Source organism: Gobio gobio (genome assembly GCF_949357685.1).
Source record: "Gobio gobio genome assembly, chromosome: 10".
Taxonomy (NCBI): domain Eukaryota; kingdom Metazoa; phylum Chordata; class Actinopteri; order Cypriniformes; family Gobionidae; genus Gobio; species Gobio gobio.
In genome coordinates this window covers 48,082,424-48,097,384 of record NC_137116.1, presented here as the reverse complement: position 1 = coordinate 48,097,384, position 14,961 = coordinate 48,082,424, and the positions used below count along the sequence as shown (strand labels likewise).

Below are 14,961 nucleotides of genomic sequence, written 5' to 3'. Positions count from 1 at the left end.
ATGGTAATACAAGCTGTTTAAATATGAAAGCGCATAAGTATTTAGTTTGCATGTCAACTACTACCTCTTATTTTGCTGCTCTTTGACAATTGGTTCTGCTGTCCCATTGTTTTCAGGTCTTGCGGCATCCCTTTTTGTTGGTGATGGACGCTCCAGCAGCTCTCCGGCCCTACCACGTAAACAGAGGGATAAGTCTCCCTCTAGCCTGCTGGAGGACTCCCAGGACACCACCTTCACCCGTGACCGCAAAGCTGGCTTCTTCAGCTCTTTCATGAAGAAGAAGTCCATGTCCTCATCTTCTACTTCGTCCTCACCTCAGCAGCAGCAGAATCTCCCAATGCCACCCAAGAGGAGCAGCTCTTTCCGGGAAATGGAGACCCAGCCCCATAAAAAGTACGAGCCCACGGCTGGGTTTGCAGGCCCTCCTCCTCCTTTGCCCCAAACTGATGGGTTGAGTTTCTCTCCATCTCATGGAGAGGGGAACCATGTGCAGTCCCGCTGTTGTGGGGCCACGTTTGGGCAGAAGCCCTCGTGTTCAAACTCTGGAGCAACCTCTGGTCAAGTGGGAGGCAGCAGTAGCTGGGGAAGCCTAGCGGGCTTCTTCACCCCTCGCCTTATCAAAAAGACCTTGGGATTGCGGACTGGTAAGCCTTCTGGTATAGACGAAGGGAGTGGAACCAAGCCGTTCCCTCGTTCCAATTCAACTTCCTCTATGTCTGCTGGGTTGCCAGACTTGGAGCGCATGGCATTGACATTACCAAGAAACCGCAGCAAACCCCCACTAGAGCGCACGGCTTCCACCACCTCACAGCCAGAGAATGGGGCAGCACGACCTTCGGATGCAATCCTGAGGAAGCTTGATGAAGGTACAGCTCAGATACGGGATCGTCCCAAAGCCAAACTCTTGCCACGAGGGGTCGCGAGTGGCGTTAGGGCACCAGGTGTAGGGGGAGAGGCTGATTCAGACTCCAATATACGGGGAAAAGATGGGCAAGATGACCGGCAAGGCTGGTCGTCTCCATCGAAAACCTCCACCCTTGGTTCAGTCAATCTGCACAACCACAAAGTTCCAGTTCTGATCTCGCCGACCCTAAAGCACAGCTCGGCCGACGGCCTAGTTGGCGTGGACTCTCAGGGCAACCGCTTCAAACTGCTGTCTGACAGTGGGGATCGTGACCGACCGCGACTGGTGAAGCCAAAATGCGCACCTCCTCCACCGCCCATGCTCCGCTCCCTCCAACACGCCTACAGTGCCGATGCTGCCGACGAAGTGGTCAGTGGGAACATGGAGATCAATGGAGATGGCTTCAAAAGGTCAGGGAGAGAAGCCAGAGGGGCGCGTCCATCAATACCACCACCACAAGTGCCTCCAGCTCCCATAGTCCCTACTAGCAACACCACCACCCAGACTAAGATGGCTAATGGTGCTTCCAGTGGCGGACCTGGCCCTACTTCCGCTAAACCCACCCTTAGACGGACTCGGCAGCAGACAGAACGGATCCCCCTGGAGAAGATCAGCAAGGAGGCTCTTTTAGAGTGTGCGGAATGCTTGAGCAGTGCTCTTCTGGGCAACACCGAGCTTTCTTCCAGCAGCCAGGTCCTGGATGTGGGACACCAACTTTTGGACTACTGCTCGGGGTATGTCGATTGCATCCCACAGACACGTAATAAGTTTGCCTTTCGCGAGGCAGTGGGTAAACTGGAGTTGAGTCTACAGGAGCTTCGTGCTTCCTCTGCGGGTGGGGGAGCGGGACTAGGGGCACCTGGGACCAGCCCGGCTCTTGACAACTTGCACACGTGCATTAAAGAGATCAGTGATGTAGTGCAAAGGTAGCCACTGTGTCTGCTACACCCTCCAAAACTCTTCCTCCTCCTGTACCCCTTGAAACTTTTTGCTCCAAAATCAATCTAGTTTTATTTCAATTTTGGGGGACAGATTATTCTCTAAAAAGTACCTCAGAAAATGAATACAAACACATACACACTCTCAATCTCTCTCTTTCTCTCTCTCTTTATTGTTTACAGGTGACTTTCTCATTGAAATTGCCAGTTGGGAACAGAGTTCATTGTATATAAGCTTTTTGTCACTACCAAAATACACATGGTTTTGTTTTTGACAACTTTACTTTGTAATTAATATTTACAGTTTTATCTTGGTATGACAGAATGAATTTTCACAAATAAACAGGGGTTGCACAGGTTAAGGTGAGCCGACTACATGCTAACTGGTCCACTTATCGTCCATTTTGTTTTTAGATAAAGATTTCCAATAACTTTCTTTTTGTGCATTTGATTGACAGTAACTGGATATCGCATCAGAATGTCAATGCAAACATGGAGATGCACACCATTTAAAAAATGAATCGGAATATACAATGAATGTGGATTGCAAACACAGTCTTCTCTATACACTTTTGTTCAGTCTCATACAGTCATTTTTAATTTGACCACATTTGTTAAACACTACAGCATTTGATGACCATTTGTAGATCTTTCTGTAATTAGTCATGGTCCATGCATTATAGTTGTTGGTAGTGGTTTGCTGTGGCATAGTTGAAATGGTGTTGGGTCTGTCACCACATGGATCATGTTTGGCCTTTTATATCTGTGGCCTTTAGATAATTCCCCCATCAGCAACACGGCACAGAAACACATTCATACTCCAGAGTTCTCCGCACTCAAGAATTCTAAACATATTTCTAGATTTTATTGCTTCGCTATGGAGGAATTATTTGATGTGCGGATAGTCTGAATTTATGTCATGGTGCCAACACAGAAGCAGCAACACTACAGACACAAGTATTGCCAAGTCTTTTAACGCAAACTGCATTTTCCTTAGCACATTGATTTGTAACTTTATTTTGATTTCACTTTAGAATGTCGCCATTTGTAAACTTGAATTTTAAATTATTTTCTATTAAAAGCACAGGCATTTTTATGATATTGTAGATATTGCATATTATTTTATACCCACAAACAGGCGTCCTTGTGGTGAGGTTTTGGTGTGAGGGTCTCGGTCTCCATCTGTGCATCTACATTATGAATGTATTCATTTGTTAAAACAGGAATGTTTTGTGTGTGTGTGTGTGCGCGTGTGTGTGTGTTTTCCATAGTCTCCCTTCACATCGTTCAAAATTATATTAAAAAGAAACATTAAAAGAAGCATTTTCTTCAGGACACAAACGGTTACACGTGTTTTCTGAGTCTGTATTCATGAAATGATAGATTTCTATTAGAGTTTGCATAAATGAGATTTTTGTGGGTACCCTGCAATGTCATAATTAAAATGTAATGAAGCTGATTTGTACCGATTACACTGGAGCACATTTTTAAAGTATAAATGTTAATTGCCTTGCCTTAATTCACTATCTAGGGTATGTAATATGGACGTTTTGGAAGGCGAAATTGTTTTTGCCATACATCTCCATGACACTTCAGTTCCACCGCAGCAGATATACATACATGTTGTTTGTTCAGAACCGGGGTTTTTTGTCACTCTAGATCACAGCATTATTTGCCAACACTAACTTGCTTGTTTTGCAATTTTTTTTCTGCCATGCTGGGCAATGTTTCCTGATATTACATGGTGCCTTTTGTGAGAGATTTAATGTTTTGTGCACTGCTAGGTCATGTTAAAGATGTGTTTATGTAAATATATTTTGCTCTCAAATATTCAATATCAATTTTAAGGTGGCAAATGGGAATTTTCAAGCCTTTATTATCAGACAAGCTACCCTGTTTAGACATCTGGGGATGTGAGGTGTCCAACTTGAATAGGAAAAAGTGCAATGATCTGTCCTTTAATAAGAAAAAAAGACAGTGCTTGAAGTCTGGTCTTATTTCACAAGAGAGCTCATCAATTTGTTTTGCTTTGTCAGGAATACCTCTCTTGTGATTATTAGAAAATATTTTTTCATGTGTGATGTCTTTCAAACACATGCAGGTTGTCTATTCCATTTATTATTGTGTCTGAAAAAGTTTCATTACCAAGCAACCGAGGGGGAGAAGAGCGACTGTTTCGTATGTCAGTTTTACATGATTGTCAGGGAGCGTTTTGCCTTTTAAGCATTTTAGTAAAACAGATGTTTCATTGCCACTTATCACTGCAATTTGTATTTTAGTTTGGTGTTTTGGTCCTATCGCTATAATCAGTACATTTTATTTTAGTAAATTGCCAAACCTCTGAAAGTTTGTACATTAAATAATATTTGATTGTATCATGTATAAGAGGAACAATTCAGAGAGAAGAACCATCTTGTCCAATAGTTTATGCTTTATGAGCCGCACAAGGTCTCTGAGGTGCAAAGAAATCAGTCCTTCATCAGAAATCAGTCCTTTTCGGTTTCATTTTAATTACCCAAGTTTGTGTTTTTTTTTTTCTTCTTCTTCTTTTACATTTTTGTTTGTCACTTTTATTTATTTTTGGTTTATTTATTGATCTTCTTTTATGTTGAATCCTGGAACTCATGTTCTTTTTGTAAGGTCAGATTTTAAGTGCTGAAGAAATTTATATACCAAAGGCCACCTCTCTAGTCCTTCAAGTGCAATGAAAATAAAACACTCTTAATTTTGAATATGTGAATTTAACAGGGATTTAAAAAGGCAGAGGTTGACAGATCAACAGTATTTTTTTCTGTTTTGTAAAAAGTATATTTTGTGTGATTCTAATTTAAAGCTCACTTTTAATAGTATATTACTGTGAAGTCCTTCCTCAGTGTTACACTTGATGTAAATAATGAATAAAGAAACTGTTGAAACGTTGGTTTGGGAGTTTGTATTATTATTGTTTAACTTATTTTGCATTATTTAGTACTGTGACATGCTATGCTTTGTCTAAGACTGTTTAATTTTTTTTTTTCCTTATTCTAAAAATGTTATTTGTCAATTACCCAAATTTTAAAGGGAATGTCATTTCAAACCCGTAAGACTTTTGTTCATTTTCGGAACACAAATGAAGATCTTTTGGAAGAAATCTGAGCGATTTCTGTCCCTCCATTGACAGCTAAGCAACTACCACGTTGACGCTTCAGAAAAATCATAAAGCGATCGTAAAACTAATCCATATGAATCGAGGGGTTTAGTCCAAATTTTGGTTCTTGAGGAAGCTCAAACGTGCTACATAACACAAGAATGAACCTCATTGGTTCTTGAGGAAGCTCAAACGCGATGCATAACACAAGAATGAACCTCATTGGTTCTTGAGGAAGCTCAAACGCGATGCATAACAAGAATGAACCTCATTGGTTCCTGAGGAAGCTCAAACGTGCTGCATAACACACGAGAATGAACCTCATTGGTTCCTGAGAAAGCTCAAACGCGATGCATAACACGAGAATGAACCTCATTGGTTCCTGAGGAAGCTCAAACGCGCTGCATAACACAAGAATGAACCTCATTGGTTCCTGAGGAAGCTCAAACGTGCTGCATAACACAAGAATGAACCTCATTGGTTCTTGAGGAAGCTCAAACGCGATGCATAACAAGAATGAACCTCATTGGTTCCTGAGGAAGCTCAAACGTGCTGCATAACACACGAGAATGAACCTCATTGGTTCCTGAGAAAGCTCAAACGCGATGCATAACACGAGAATGAACCTCATTGGTTCCTGAGGAAGCTCAAACGCGCTGCATAACACAAGAATGAACCTCATTGGTTCCTGAGGAAGCTCAAACGTGCTGCATAACACAAGAATGAACCTCATTGGTTCCTGAGGAAGCTCAAACGTGCTGCGTAACACAAGAATGAACCTCATTGGTTCCTGAGGAAGCTCAAACGTGCTGCGTAACACGAGAATGAACCTCATTGGTTCCTGAGGAAGCTCAAACGCGCTGCATAACACGAGAATGAACCTCATTGGTTCCTGAGGAAGCTCAAACGTGCTGCGTAACACGAGAATGAACCTCATTGGTTCCTGAGGAAGCTCAAATGTGCTGCGTAACACGAGAATGAACCTCATTGGTTCCTGAGGAAGCTCAAACGTGCTGCGTAACACAAGAATGAACCTCATTGGTTCCTGAGGAAGCTCAAATGTGCTGCGTAACACGAGAATGAACCTCATTGGTTCCTGAGGAAGCTCAAATGTGCTGCGTAACACGAGAATGAACCTCATTGGTTCCTGAGGAAGCTCAAACGCGCTGCATAACACAAGAATGAACCTCATTGGTTCCTGAGGAAGCTCAAACGTGCTGCGTAACACAAGAATGAACCTCATTGGTTCCTGAGGAAGCTCAAATGTGCTGCGTAACACGAGAATGAACCTCATTGGTTCCTGAGGAAGCTCAAACGCGCTGCATAACACAAGAATGAACCTCATTGGTTCCTGAGGAAGCTCAAACGTGCTGCGTAACACAAGAATGAACCTCATTGGTTCCTGAGGAAGCTCAAACGTGCTGCATAACACAAGAATGAACCTCATTGGTTCTTGAGGAAGCTCAAACGTGCTGCGTAACACAAGAATGAACCTCATTGGTTCTTCCAGAAGCTCGAACGCGATGCATAACACGAGAATGAACCTCATTGGTTCCTGAGGAAGCTCAAACGTGCTGCGTAACACGAGAATGAACCTCATTGGTTCCTGAGGAAGCTCAAACGTGCTGCGTAACACAAGAATGAACCTCATTGGTTCCTGAGGAAGCTCAAATGTGCTGCGTAACACGAGAATGAACCTCATTGGTTCCTGAGGAAGCTCAAACGTGCTGCGTAACACAAGAATGAACCTCATTGGTTCCTGAGGAAGCTCAAATGTGCTGCGTAACACGAGAATGAACCTCATTGGTTCCTGAGGAAGCTCAAACGCGCTGCATAACACAAGAATGAACCTCATTGGTTCCTGAGGAAGCTCAAACGTGCTGCGTAACACAAGAATGAACCTCATTGGTTCCTGAGGAAGCTCAAACGTGCTGCATAACACAAGAATGAACCTCATTGGTTCTAGAGGAAGCTCAAACGTGCTGCGTAACACAAGAATGAACCTCATTGGTTCTTCCAGAAGCTCGAACGCGATGCATAACACGAGAATGAACCTCATTGGTTCCTGAGGAAGCTCAAACGTGCTGCATAACACACGAGAATGAACCTCATTGGTTCCTGAGGAAGCTCAAACGTGCTGCGTAACACAAGAATGAACCTCATTGGTTCCTGAGGAAGCTCAAACGCGCTGCATAACACAAGAATGAACCTCATTGGTCCTGAGGAAGCTCAAACGTGCTGCATAAGACAAGAATGAACCTCATTGGTTCCTGAGGAAGCTCAAACGTGCTGCGTAACACGAGAATGAACCTCATTGGTTCCTGAGGAAGCTCAAACGCGCTGCATAACACAAGAATGAACCTCATTGGTTCCTGAGGAAGCTCAAACGTGCTGCGTAACACGAGAATGAACCTCATTGGTTCCTGAGGAAGCTCAAACGTGCTGCGTAACACAAGAATGAACCTCATTGGTTCCTGAGGAAGCTCAAATGTGCTGCGTAACACGAGAATGAACCTCATTGGTTCCTGAGGAAGCTCAAACGTGCTGCATAACACAAGAATGAACCTCATTGGTTCCTGAGGAAGCTCAAACGTGCTGCGTAACACAAGAATGAACCTCATTGGTTCCTGAGGAAGCTCAAACGTGCTGCGTAACACAAGAATGAACCTCATTGGTTCCTGAGGAAGCTCAAACGTGCTGCGTAACACAAGAATGAACCCAATTGGTTCCTGAGGAAGCTCAAACGCCCTGCATAACACAAGAATGAACCTCATTGGTTCCTGAGGAAGCTCAAACGTGCTGCATAACACAAGAATGAACCTCATTGGTTCTTGAGGAAGCTCAAACGTGCTGCGTAACACAAGAATGAACCTCATTGGTTCTTCCAGAAGCTCGAACGCGATGCATAACACGAGAATGAACCTCATTTGTTCCTGAGGAAGCTCAAACGTGCTGCATAACACACGAGAATGAACCTCATTGGTTCTTGAGGAAGCTCAAACGCGATGCATAACACGAGAATGAACCTCATTGGTTCTTGAGGAAACTCAAACGTGATGCATAACACGAGAATGAACCTCATTGGTTCTTGAGGAAGCTCAAACGTGCTGCGTAACACAAGAATGAACCTCATTGGTTCTTGAGGAAGCTCAAACACGATGCATAACACGAGAATGAACCTCATTGGTTCTCGCATGTCAAGCGAAAATGCTTGAGCTTCCGTTTACCAACAACCGATGTTTGTATATATGTGAAAACAAGCCTAAATTTAATCTGTTCATCGTATAAAGCCATCGTGTCTCTTCAGAAATTTTGGACTAAAACCGCTTAATTTATGCAGATTAGTTTTACAATCTCTATGAACTTTTTTAAGCTTTGAAGTGGTAGTTGCGTAGCTGTCAATGGAGGAGGGACAGAAATCTCTCAGATTTAATAAAAAAGATCTTCATTTGTGTTCCGAAGATGAATGAAAATCTTGCGGGTTTGGAACGACATGAGTAAACAATGACAGAATTTTCATTTTTGGGTGAACTAAACCAAGGCTTCAACCAACCCACTGTACCTACACCGACATTTGTCAAGTTGTATCTTCAATTAGAAAAGGTTGAACTTTTCTGTAATGTGAAATAATTGATGTATTCAATTAATGTAACAATACAATAACATTTATTATCACTCAAACTCTATATAGTGATTTAAAAGAAAATCTAAATGGCAGAATATTTTTCCTGTGCTCCAGACCTCCAGTAGTTGTGTGTAGTTACTCTACCTCTCCACTTGCAAGCTCTGACGGGTAAGAGGCGCTATTGGACAGTCACATCCCTCCATTTCCCCGCGGCTGAGGCGCATTGTTAGTCGGAAATGGGAAAACCCTGAGCCGTGAGGTTGTCGCTGCTGGCTTCACTGGACTATAGAGAGTTACACGACGGCAGAGAGAGGGAAGAACAAGCAACCCTGGAGTTTTTATGCGGAGGAGACGTTAGTTCTTGGAGTTTTTCGCTATGAGCTGGGGAACGGATCTTTGGGTAAGCGCACTTTTCCCATTGCCCGGTCCTTGTGGCCTTTTGTTCACTCACAAACAACTCGGGTTTTGGCATGACTTCAGGAAAGGTGTCCTAGTCAAGCTGTCTGTGTATTCTCGGTCTGTCCTGTTGGGTTTACTGTGTCAGTACACCTTCAACGCCGGAAATAATGCGAGAGTTTGATTCATTGTAACATTTCGCTTTTAGAATGTATCAAGTTTTGAATGTATCACGCGTGACGTTTCATAGTGACATTCCAAATCAAACATAATCTAAAGGTTTCACACCCAGTTTCGATGACTAAGAGGTGGAGAGAGGATCATCCACTGTTAACTCGTTTCTTATAACAGAAATAATAGCATATCATGTATGTATTATTCATTTAATATAAACACAACAGTTTCTCCCAGCAGTCTCCAGAATATGTTTCCATTGTTGCTTACTGGTGACAGAGAGAATGCTGGAGATGATGTGCTGGAAAAGAATAGCCTGAGATGAATCTTCTAATGTGGTTAGATCTACGGGTTGACCATTAGCAACACGTTTGCAGTTTGATCCCGCATTTTTATTGTCTGGGCTTCGAGTCTGCCATGCTCCATTGACACACTGGCCTTTTTAAATAACAATAATAAATGCATCGTTTCGGCATAAGCTGAACTATTGGGAGACAATGAAGCCCGTCGAGTGTGTGTGGGTCTGTTACAGGGGTGTTGCCCTTCAGATTGGGCTACTGGACAAAAAGAAGAGGATGTGTGATGTGTTGCTAGAAATATCCCATGCATCATCAGTGGGTTTGGGGGTTTATAGGTTTATACTAGGTGGTTTAATCGATGTTTTAGTTATAACTTTAATTACTATGCACGGAATTACCTATTTGTGATTAATTCATATTAATAACTGTTTGATGTTGCTGTGTGTGTGTGTGCGTGTTTGTGTGTGTGTGTGTGTGTGTGTGTGTGTGTGTGTGTGTGTGTGTGTGTGTGTGTGGGAGAGCGAGCGAGTGAATTCAGGTTTCGGTGTTCTTATGACAGTGTCATTTGGCTCATAGTGTATTGGTTTATTGTAGCCTTTATAATAATTTACAGAATTAACTAAAAGATTTTTGGTAAAGATTCTGTTGTTTATTTGAGTATTCTCTGGGTTCCTGACCTGTTGGTAACATAGTAGCTGGTTTCTAACTGGTCCAAGCTGGTCATTAGCTGGCTGATAACTAAGAAATGCGTCCAAAAAAAAAAACAGTTTAACCACCTTAAGCTCTTATGACCAGCTGGTAACTGCTCCAAGATGGGTCTATCAGCTTGGACCATCTAAAGAGCAGCTAGAATCCAAATACGATGTTCCAAAACACAACTACCATGTTATGCTGGAAAATCCAGTTTTTTGTGACTTTCATAACTTTATTCTTGCAAGGACACGCAGACGGAAAATTAAGACATTAATAAAGAAAGGCAAAAGACTTTAAAGCAAGTTGTTCAAGTCGAGAATGCAAGAACTGTAGCAGTGAGTGGTGGTCAATGTGTAGTTTTTTAACAAGATCATGAACATGTGCTCTACAAGCTTAGGTAGATCAAATTAATTACTGTAATTATACTGTCCAATGGACATTGGACTTGTTAGATTGAACATTTTCCAGAGCTTTTACATGTGTTGGACATTCAACTCACGTAAAAGTGTATTTCCTAAGTTTGGCTTGAATTGGCTGTTTTAATTTCTCGTACCGTAAATCCCTTATGTTGTAAAATATGGCATATCCTCCTCATTGGCAGTCGTCTTTTGTAGATTGCATTCATTTGTAATCCTGTGGTAAATCCCTTTGTACATGGAACATGCTGAATAATCATGTTGTCTGCTTGTCTCATGGTGAATGTCTTTTTAGTCATAAAATGTGGATGTTTTTCCATCCTTAGCCTTGGCTCTGATGAATGAAATGCCATTCTATATCCCTTAAGTGCTTGTGCGCTTTTCATCGTGGTTCTCCTCAAATGCACTTTGCGTTAGAGCCATTTGTTCTCTATTAAGAGACGTGAAAACTCAATTAGCGTGTTTAATGTCACTCATTATTTGTCAAGTGTTGATTTTGATTCAGAATTAGGGGCGTGACGTCTTGGGTGTGATCAGTTTACACCTTTCAGAATTACCCAATTGTAACATAATAAGAAAACGCCTTGCGCACAGGACAGCTTATTAGTTCTGAGTATCACGGAGGATGTTTGTGTGACTTTTTTGCTGTCCTGTGCTTTTATTAGTGCAAAGCGATATGAACGTGGCTCCTGCGGGTCGGCTTGAGCTGTGAGGGGTTGCGTGTACTTTAATCAATGTAAGGAAGGACAAAGAGCTTGATTGAAACTTAATCACACAATGCTCAACTGAGTACAGGAAACTGACATTTAAACCCTGTGCTATTATTAAAACCGTTTCCTTGTGTTTTTTACGTCACCTAAAGTTATTTGTTTGAAGTCTGTATGGTGATTTCAGGCGAGCCACTGCACAGTTCTACTAGTGTTTTGTCATTTGTAGACATCACAACTGTACGACGGTGTGGAGCGCGTGGACTCAACTATCAGTGTGTGCTGTTAAAAGAATTGCTAACAGGGCTTCGATGTGGTGGTTCAGTCTTTTGTAGAGTGAACTGGTTAGACCTGTTACAGTGCTTGCAAGGCTTGGATGGTAATTGTTTAGTTTATGCGGTTTGTGTTGTTGTGTTTGGGGTTTCAAAAATGAATTGGCCAATGTCAACCAGAAATGGAGTAGAAGACTTTCTTGTTCTTTTAATATATTTTAAAATTATATTTTTCACCTGATCCTTCTTAATTAATTGAATATGCTGATTTTTATATATATATATATATATATATATATATATATATATATATATATATATATATATATATATATATATATATATATATATATATATATATATATATATATATATATATATATATATATATATATATATAATGTATAAAATAAATCTTTCATAACTTTTAAATGTCTTTACCTTCACTTTAATTAATTGAAGGCATCCTCTTTGCTCAGTAAAACTGAATAGTTTCTTTCAAAAAAAGTCCAAACTTCAAACTTTTTAACAGTATGTATAATGAAATATTGGTAACTATAACATTTCTGCTCAATACGATACAGATGTATAAAATATGCATTTACATGAAATGGTCTTGGATTGGATTTTGAAATGGTCAGCTTTTTCTATAAACCAACAGATTTTTTATATATATATATATATATATATATAAAATTTATTAAAGAACACCTTTTAAATAATTTTCATGAACTTACACATTGTTGGATATAATCATATGAGATTGTGAATGTAAAGGCAAATATCATACGTTTTAAACAGTTAAAAACATTTTTTTATAGCTGTTTATTTAAATAAAAAAAGCTGAAACAACACACAATTTTAGTTTTTTACATAATTGCAATTTTACTCAATTTTATTACGTTAAATGAAATAAAATGTGTAAAATGTTAAGTTAACCTAAGCCATTTGTGTTGGGACTACATGAGCAGTTTATTTCTAGTTCCCAGCATGCTTTGCATAGGGATGGATCAGGAGAGTAACTGTTGAAATTAAGTGCTGTTTAATGTGTTTTTTTAGTAAAGGGAAAGGCCTGTTAAAGTTTGATGTTATATTTGACATTTATAAGTTGTGTTATGTTGTGTTGATTTTTGAGGTTACCATTATCGTGAAGTGTAGACCTTGTCGCCAGGCTATGCTTTTCTCCATGAGCAACTGTTCTAATGCCAGTGATGAGAAATATTTTACTTGAGCATTACTTGCATGTTACAGATGTTACACTCAGCATGTGAACAAGTGTTGTGTTGACTATTCGTTTTTATAGAAATAAAGAAAATACATACGTTTCTGTTCCCACAGTCTAAATATGGTCATCAGTTCTACCCCTCTTTATCCTACTTTATCTAGTTGGAATGACATGATTTTTTTAGTAGTCTTGACTAAATGAATTTAAGTTCATTCAACGAGATTACAAACAAATCATTTCAAACCCATTAGATTTTGTTGGAAAAACGTAATTACATTTTGTGGAAAGGTTTTCCTTAATTATTTCCTTAGTTCAACAGCTTGTTTTTTTGACTGTTGTTTAGTTAAAATGGGTATAGATCTTAAGGGAATCAGCAGACAGAATTTGCCCTTTCTACCTGATCTAAGATCATGCACTTTTCTTGTGTCAAGTCAAGATTTGACTGAATAGCTTGTTATACATCAGCTTAAAAAGCAACTTCTGTCTTCAACCCCTGCAGTGACCCAAGACAAAAGGCAGCTGTAGGAGGCTCCTGTCAAGATAGTTCAGTTCAAGGTTATCCGTACTTGGGGCTGCTTTCTGTTTTTGACTGGTCAGGCTTTTGAGAATCTGACTGTGTGTTTTACGACTAGCTACAAAACAACCACATTAGCATTGTAAGCTGCAGAATTTGATCACTGAAATCACACAATTGTGCATTTTAAATATGCTCTCTCAAGTAAGCTTATGTAATAATTTGTATTATCTAACCTTAAAATAACCCCTAAAATTCTGCCAGTATTTACTCACCTGCATGTCCAAATCTGTGCTTTTTTCTTTTCTTCTGTGGAATACAAAAGGTGAAGTTTTAATGAATCTTTATGCAGCTAATAATGACCACCACATCTGTTATCAAGGGACGGGGCAACTCAAAACAGACGGGGCAACCTAACGCAGACAAGTTAGCTTACTGTTTTTAGGTGATATGACATGTTTGTCGTCGAGCTGTGATATGCAAACTGTTGCTTGCAAAATTTGCATTTGACTTTTTTCCCATTTTCTATTTAAAAAAAATGCTGCCACACTGCCGATGTCTTTGTTGACATGGTAGAAGAGCCTACTTCAATCTGTCTCTCTTCTCTAGTGGGTTGGGCTAATCCAAAAGAAGTGAAACAAGAGGGGTGTTCTGAAGACAGACCTGTGAAACAGGGATGCTCTGAAAACACCCCCATTAGCACTTAGTGCTTTCCACCTGATAAAATGAACACGGCAAAACTGATGAAATGAACGCAGCAAAAAATCGACCAATCAGAATTTTGGTCGTGCCAGAACGTATCGACTAATAATCGACTAATCGCCTGGGAGATTACAGCCCTAGTTTCATACCTAAACATGACGTCTGCTCTCACTGGGTCAGCGGCAGTGCCAACGCAGATATGAATGCTCCAGTTGGATTTTGTCAACGGTTTAATAGACACAGGCGAATCGTAATTTAGGAATAAGATTGCGCGGAATTTTGAATCGAGATTGCGATCTTTTGACGATTAATCGTGCAGTTCTAGTCTACAATAATCTGGATACATTTGAAACAGAGAAAACCGTCTACACTGAGATGCCATTTTTGTCCTGCGAAAACTGAGCTTTTTTTAAGATGCTCTCCCAGTGGATTAATTTCACATTGTAGTGTGAACTGTGAAAACGTATATTTAGTCATGTGATGCATATTGTATCGAAATATATATGTTTATACTGGTATGTGCCTGCTATGTGACACTTTCACAGTGTTGCCAAAGATACATGTTACTATATACAATCTTCATTTTAAATTCTGTTCTAGATGACAGAAAATGTACTCGCAGTTGCTGTGGCAAAACTTAACTCTTTTAGGGCTGCTCGATTATGGAAAAAATCATAATCACGATTATTTTGGTCAATATTGAAATCACGATTATGTAACACGATTATTTCACATGACTTTGGGAATGTGTTGTATTTATTAAAAATACACCTTTCAACAATTCAATTGAAATTGTAACATTTGTTGTACTTTTTGAACTATTAAAATAAATAATATAACATATATTCGAATCAAAGTATAAAAGTATTCACGTAAAAATGATAACCACAAATAAATAAGATCAACAATATGGTTCGGCTATGCTTTTCATGTACGTCTAACATTAGTTTTCAGGTACAGAAATGTATC

The 14,961-nt window shown here is 40.1% G+C and overlaps 2 protein-coding genes across 7 annotated transcripts in view; both read left to right on the top strand.

Moving 5' to 3' along the window:
- abl2 (c-abl oncogene 2, non-receptor tyrosine kinase) overlaps positions 1-4,756 on the top strand; it is a 49,209-nt gene extending 44,453 nt beyond the window's left edge. For all 3 annotated transcript variants that reach the window (XM_079826728.1, XM_079826730.1, XM_079826729.1), the window contains one exon: positions 117-4,756. In XM_079826728.1, the coding sequence (XP_079682854.1) occupies positions 117-1,834 (1,718 nt within the window). In that variant the 3' untranslated portion in view covers positions 1,835-4,756. The remainder of the gene's footprint in view (positions 1-116) is intronic.
- A 4,058-nt stretch (positions 4,757-8,814) lies between these two features.
- Positions 8,815-14,961, top strand: part of fnbp1l (formin binding protein 1-like) — an 80,465-nt gene continuing 74,318 nt past the window's right edge. For 3 of the 4 annotated variants that reach the window (XM_079827581.1, XM_079827579.1, XM_079827578.1), the window contains exon 1: positions 8,817-8,994. In XM_079827581.1, coding sequence (XP_079683707.1) covers positions 8,971-8,994 — 24 coding nt within the window. In that variant the 5' untranslated portion in view covers positions 8,817-8,970. Of the gene's footprint in view, positions 8,995-14,961 lie in introns of all 4 variants that reach the window. The other variant, XM_079827580.1, reaches the window with a different exon arrangement.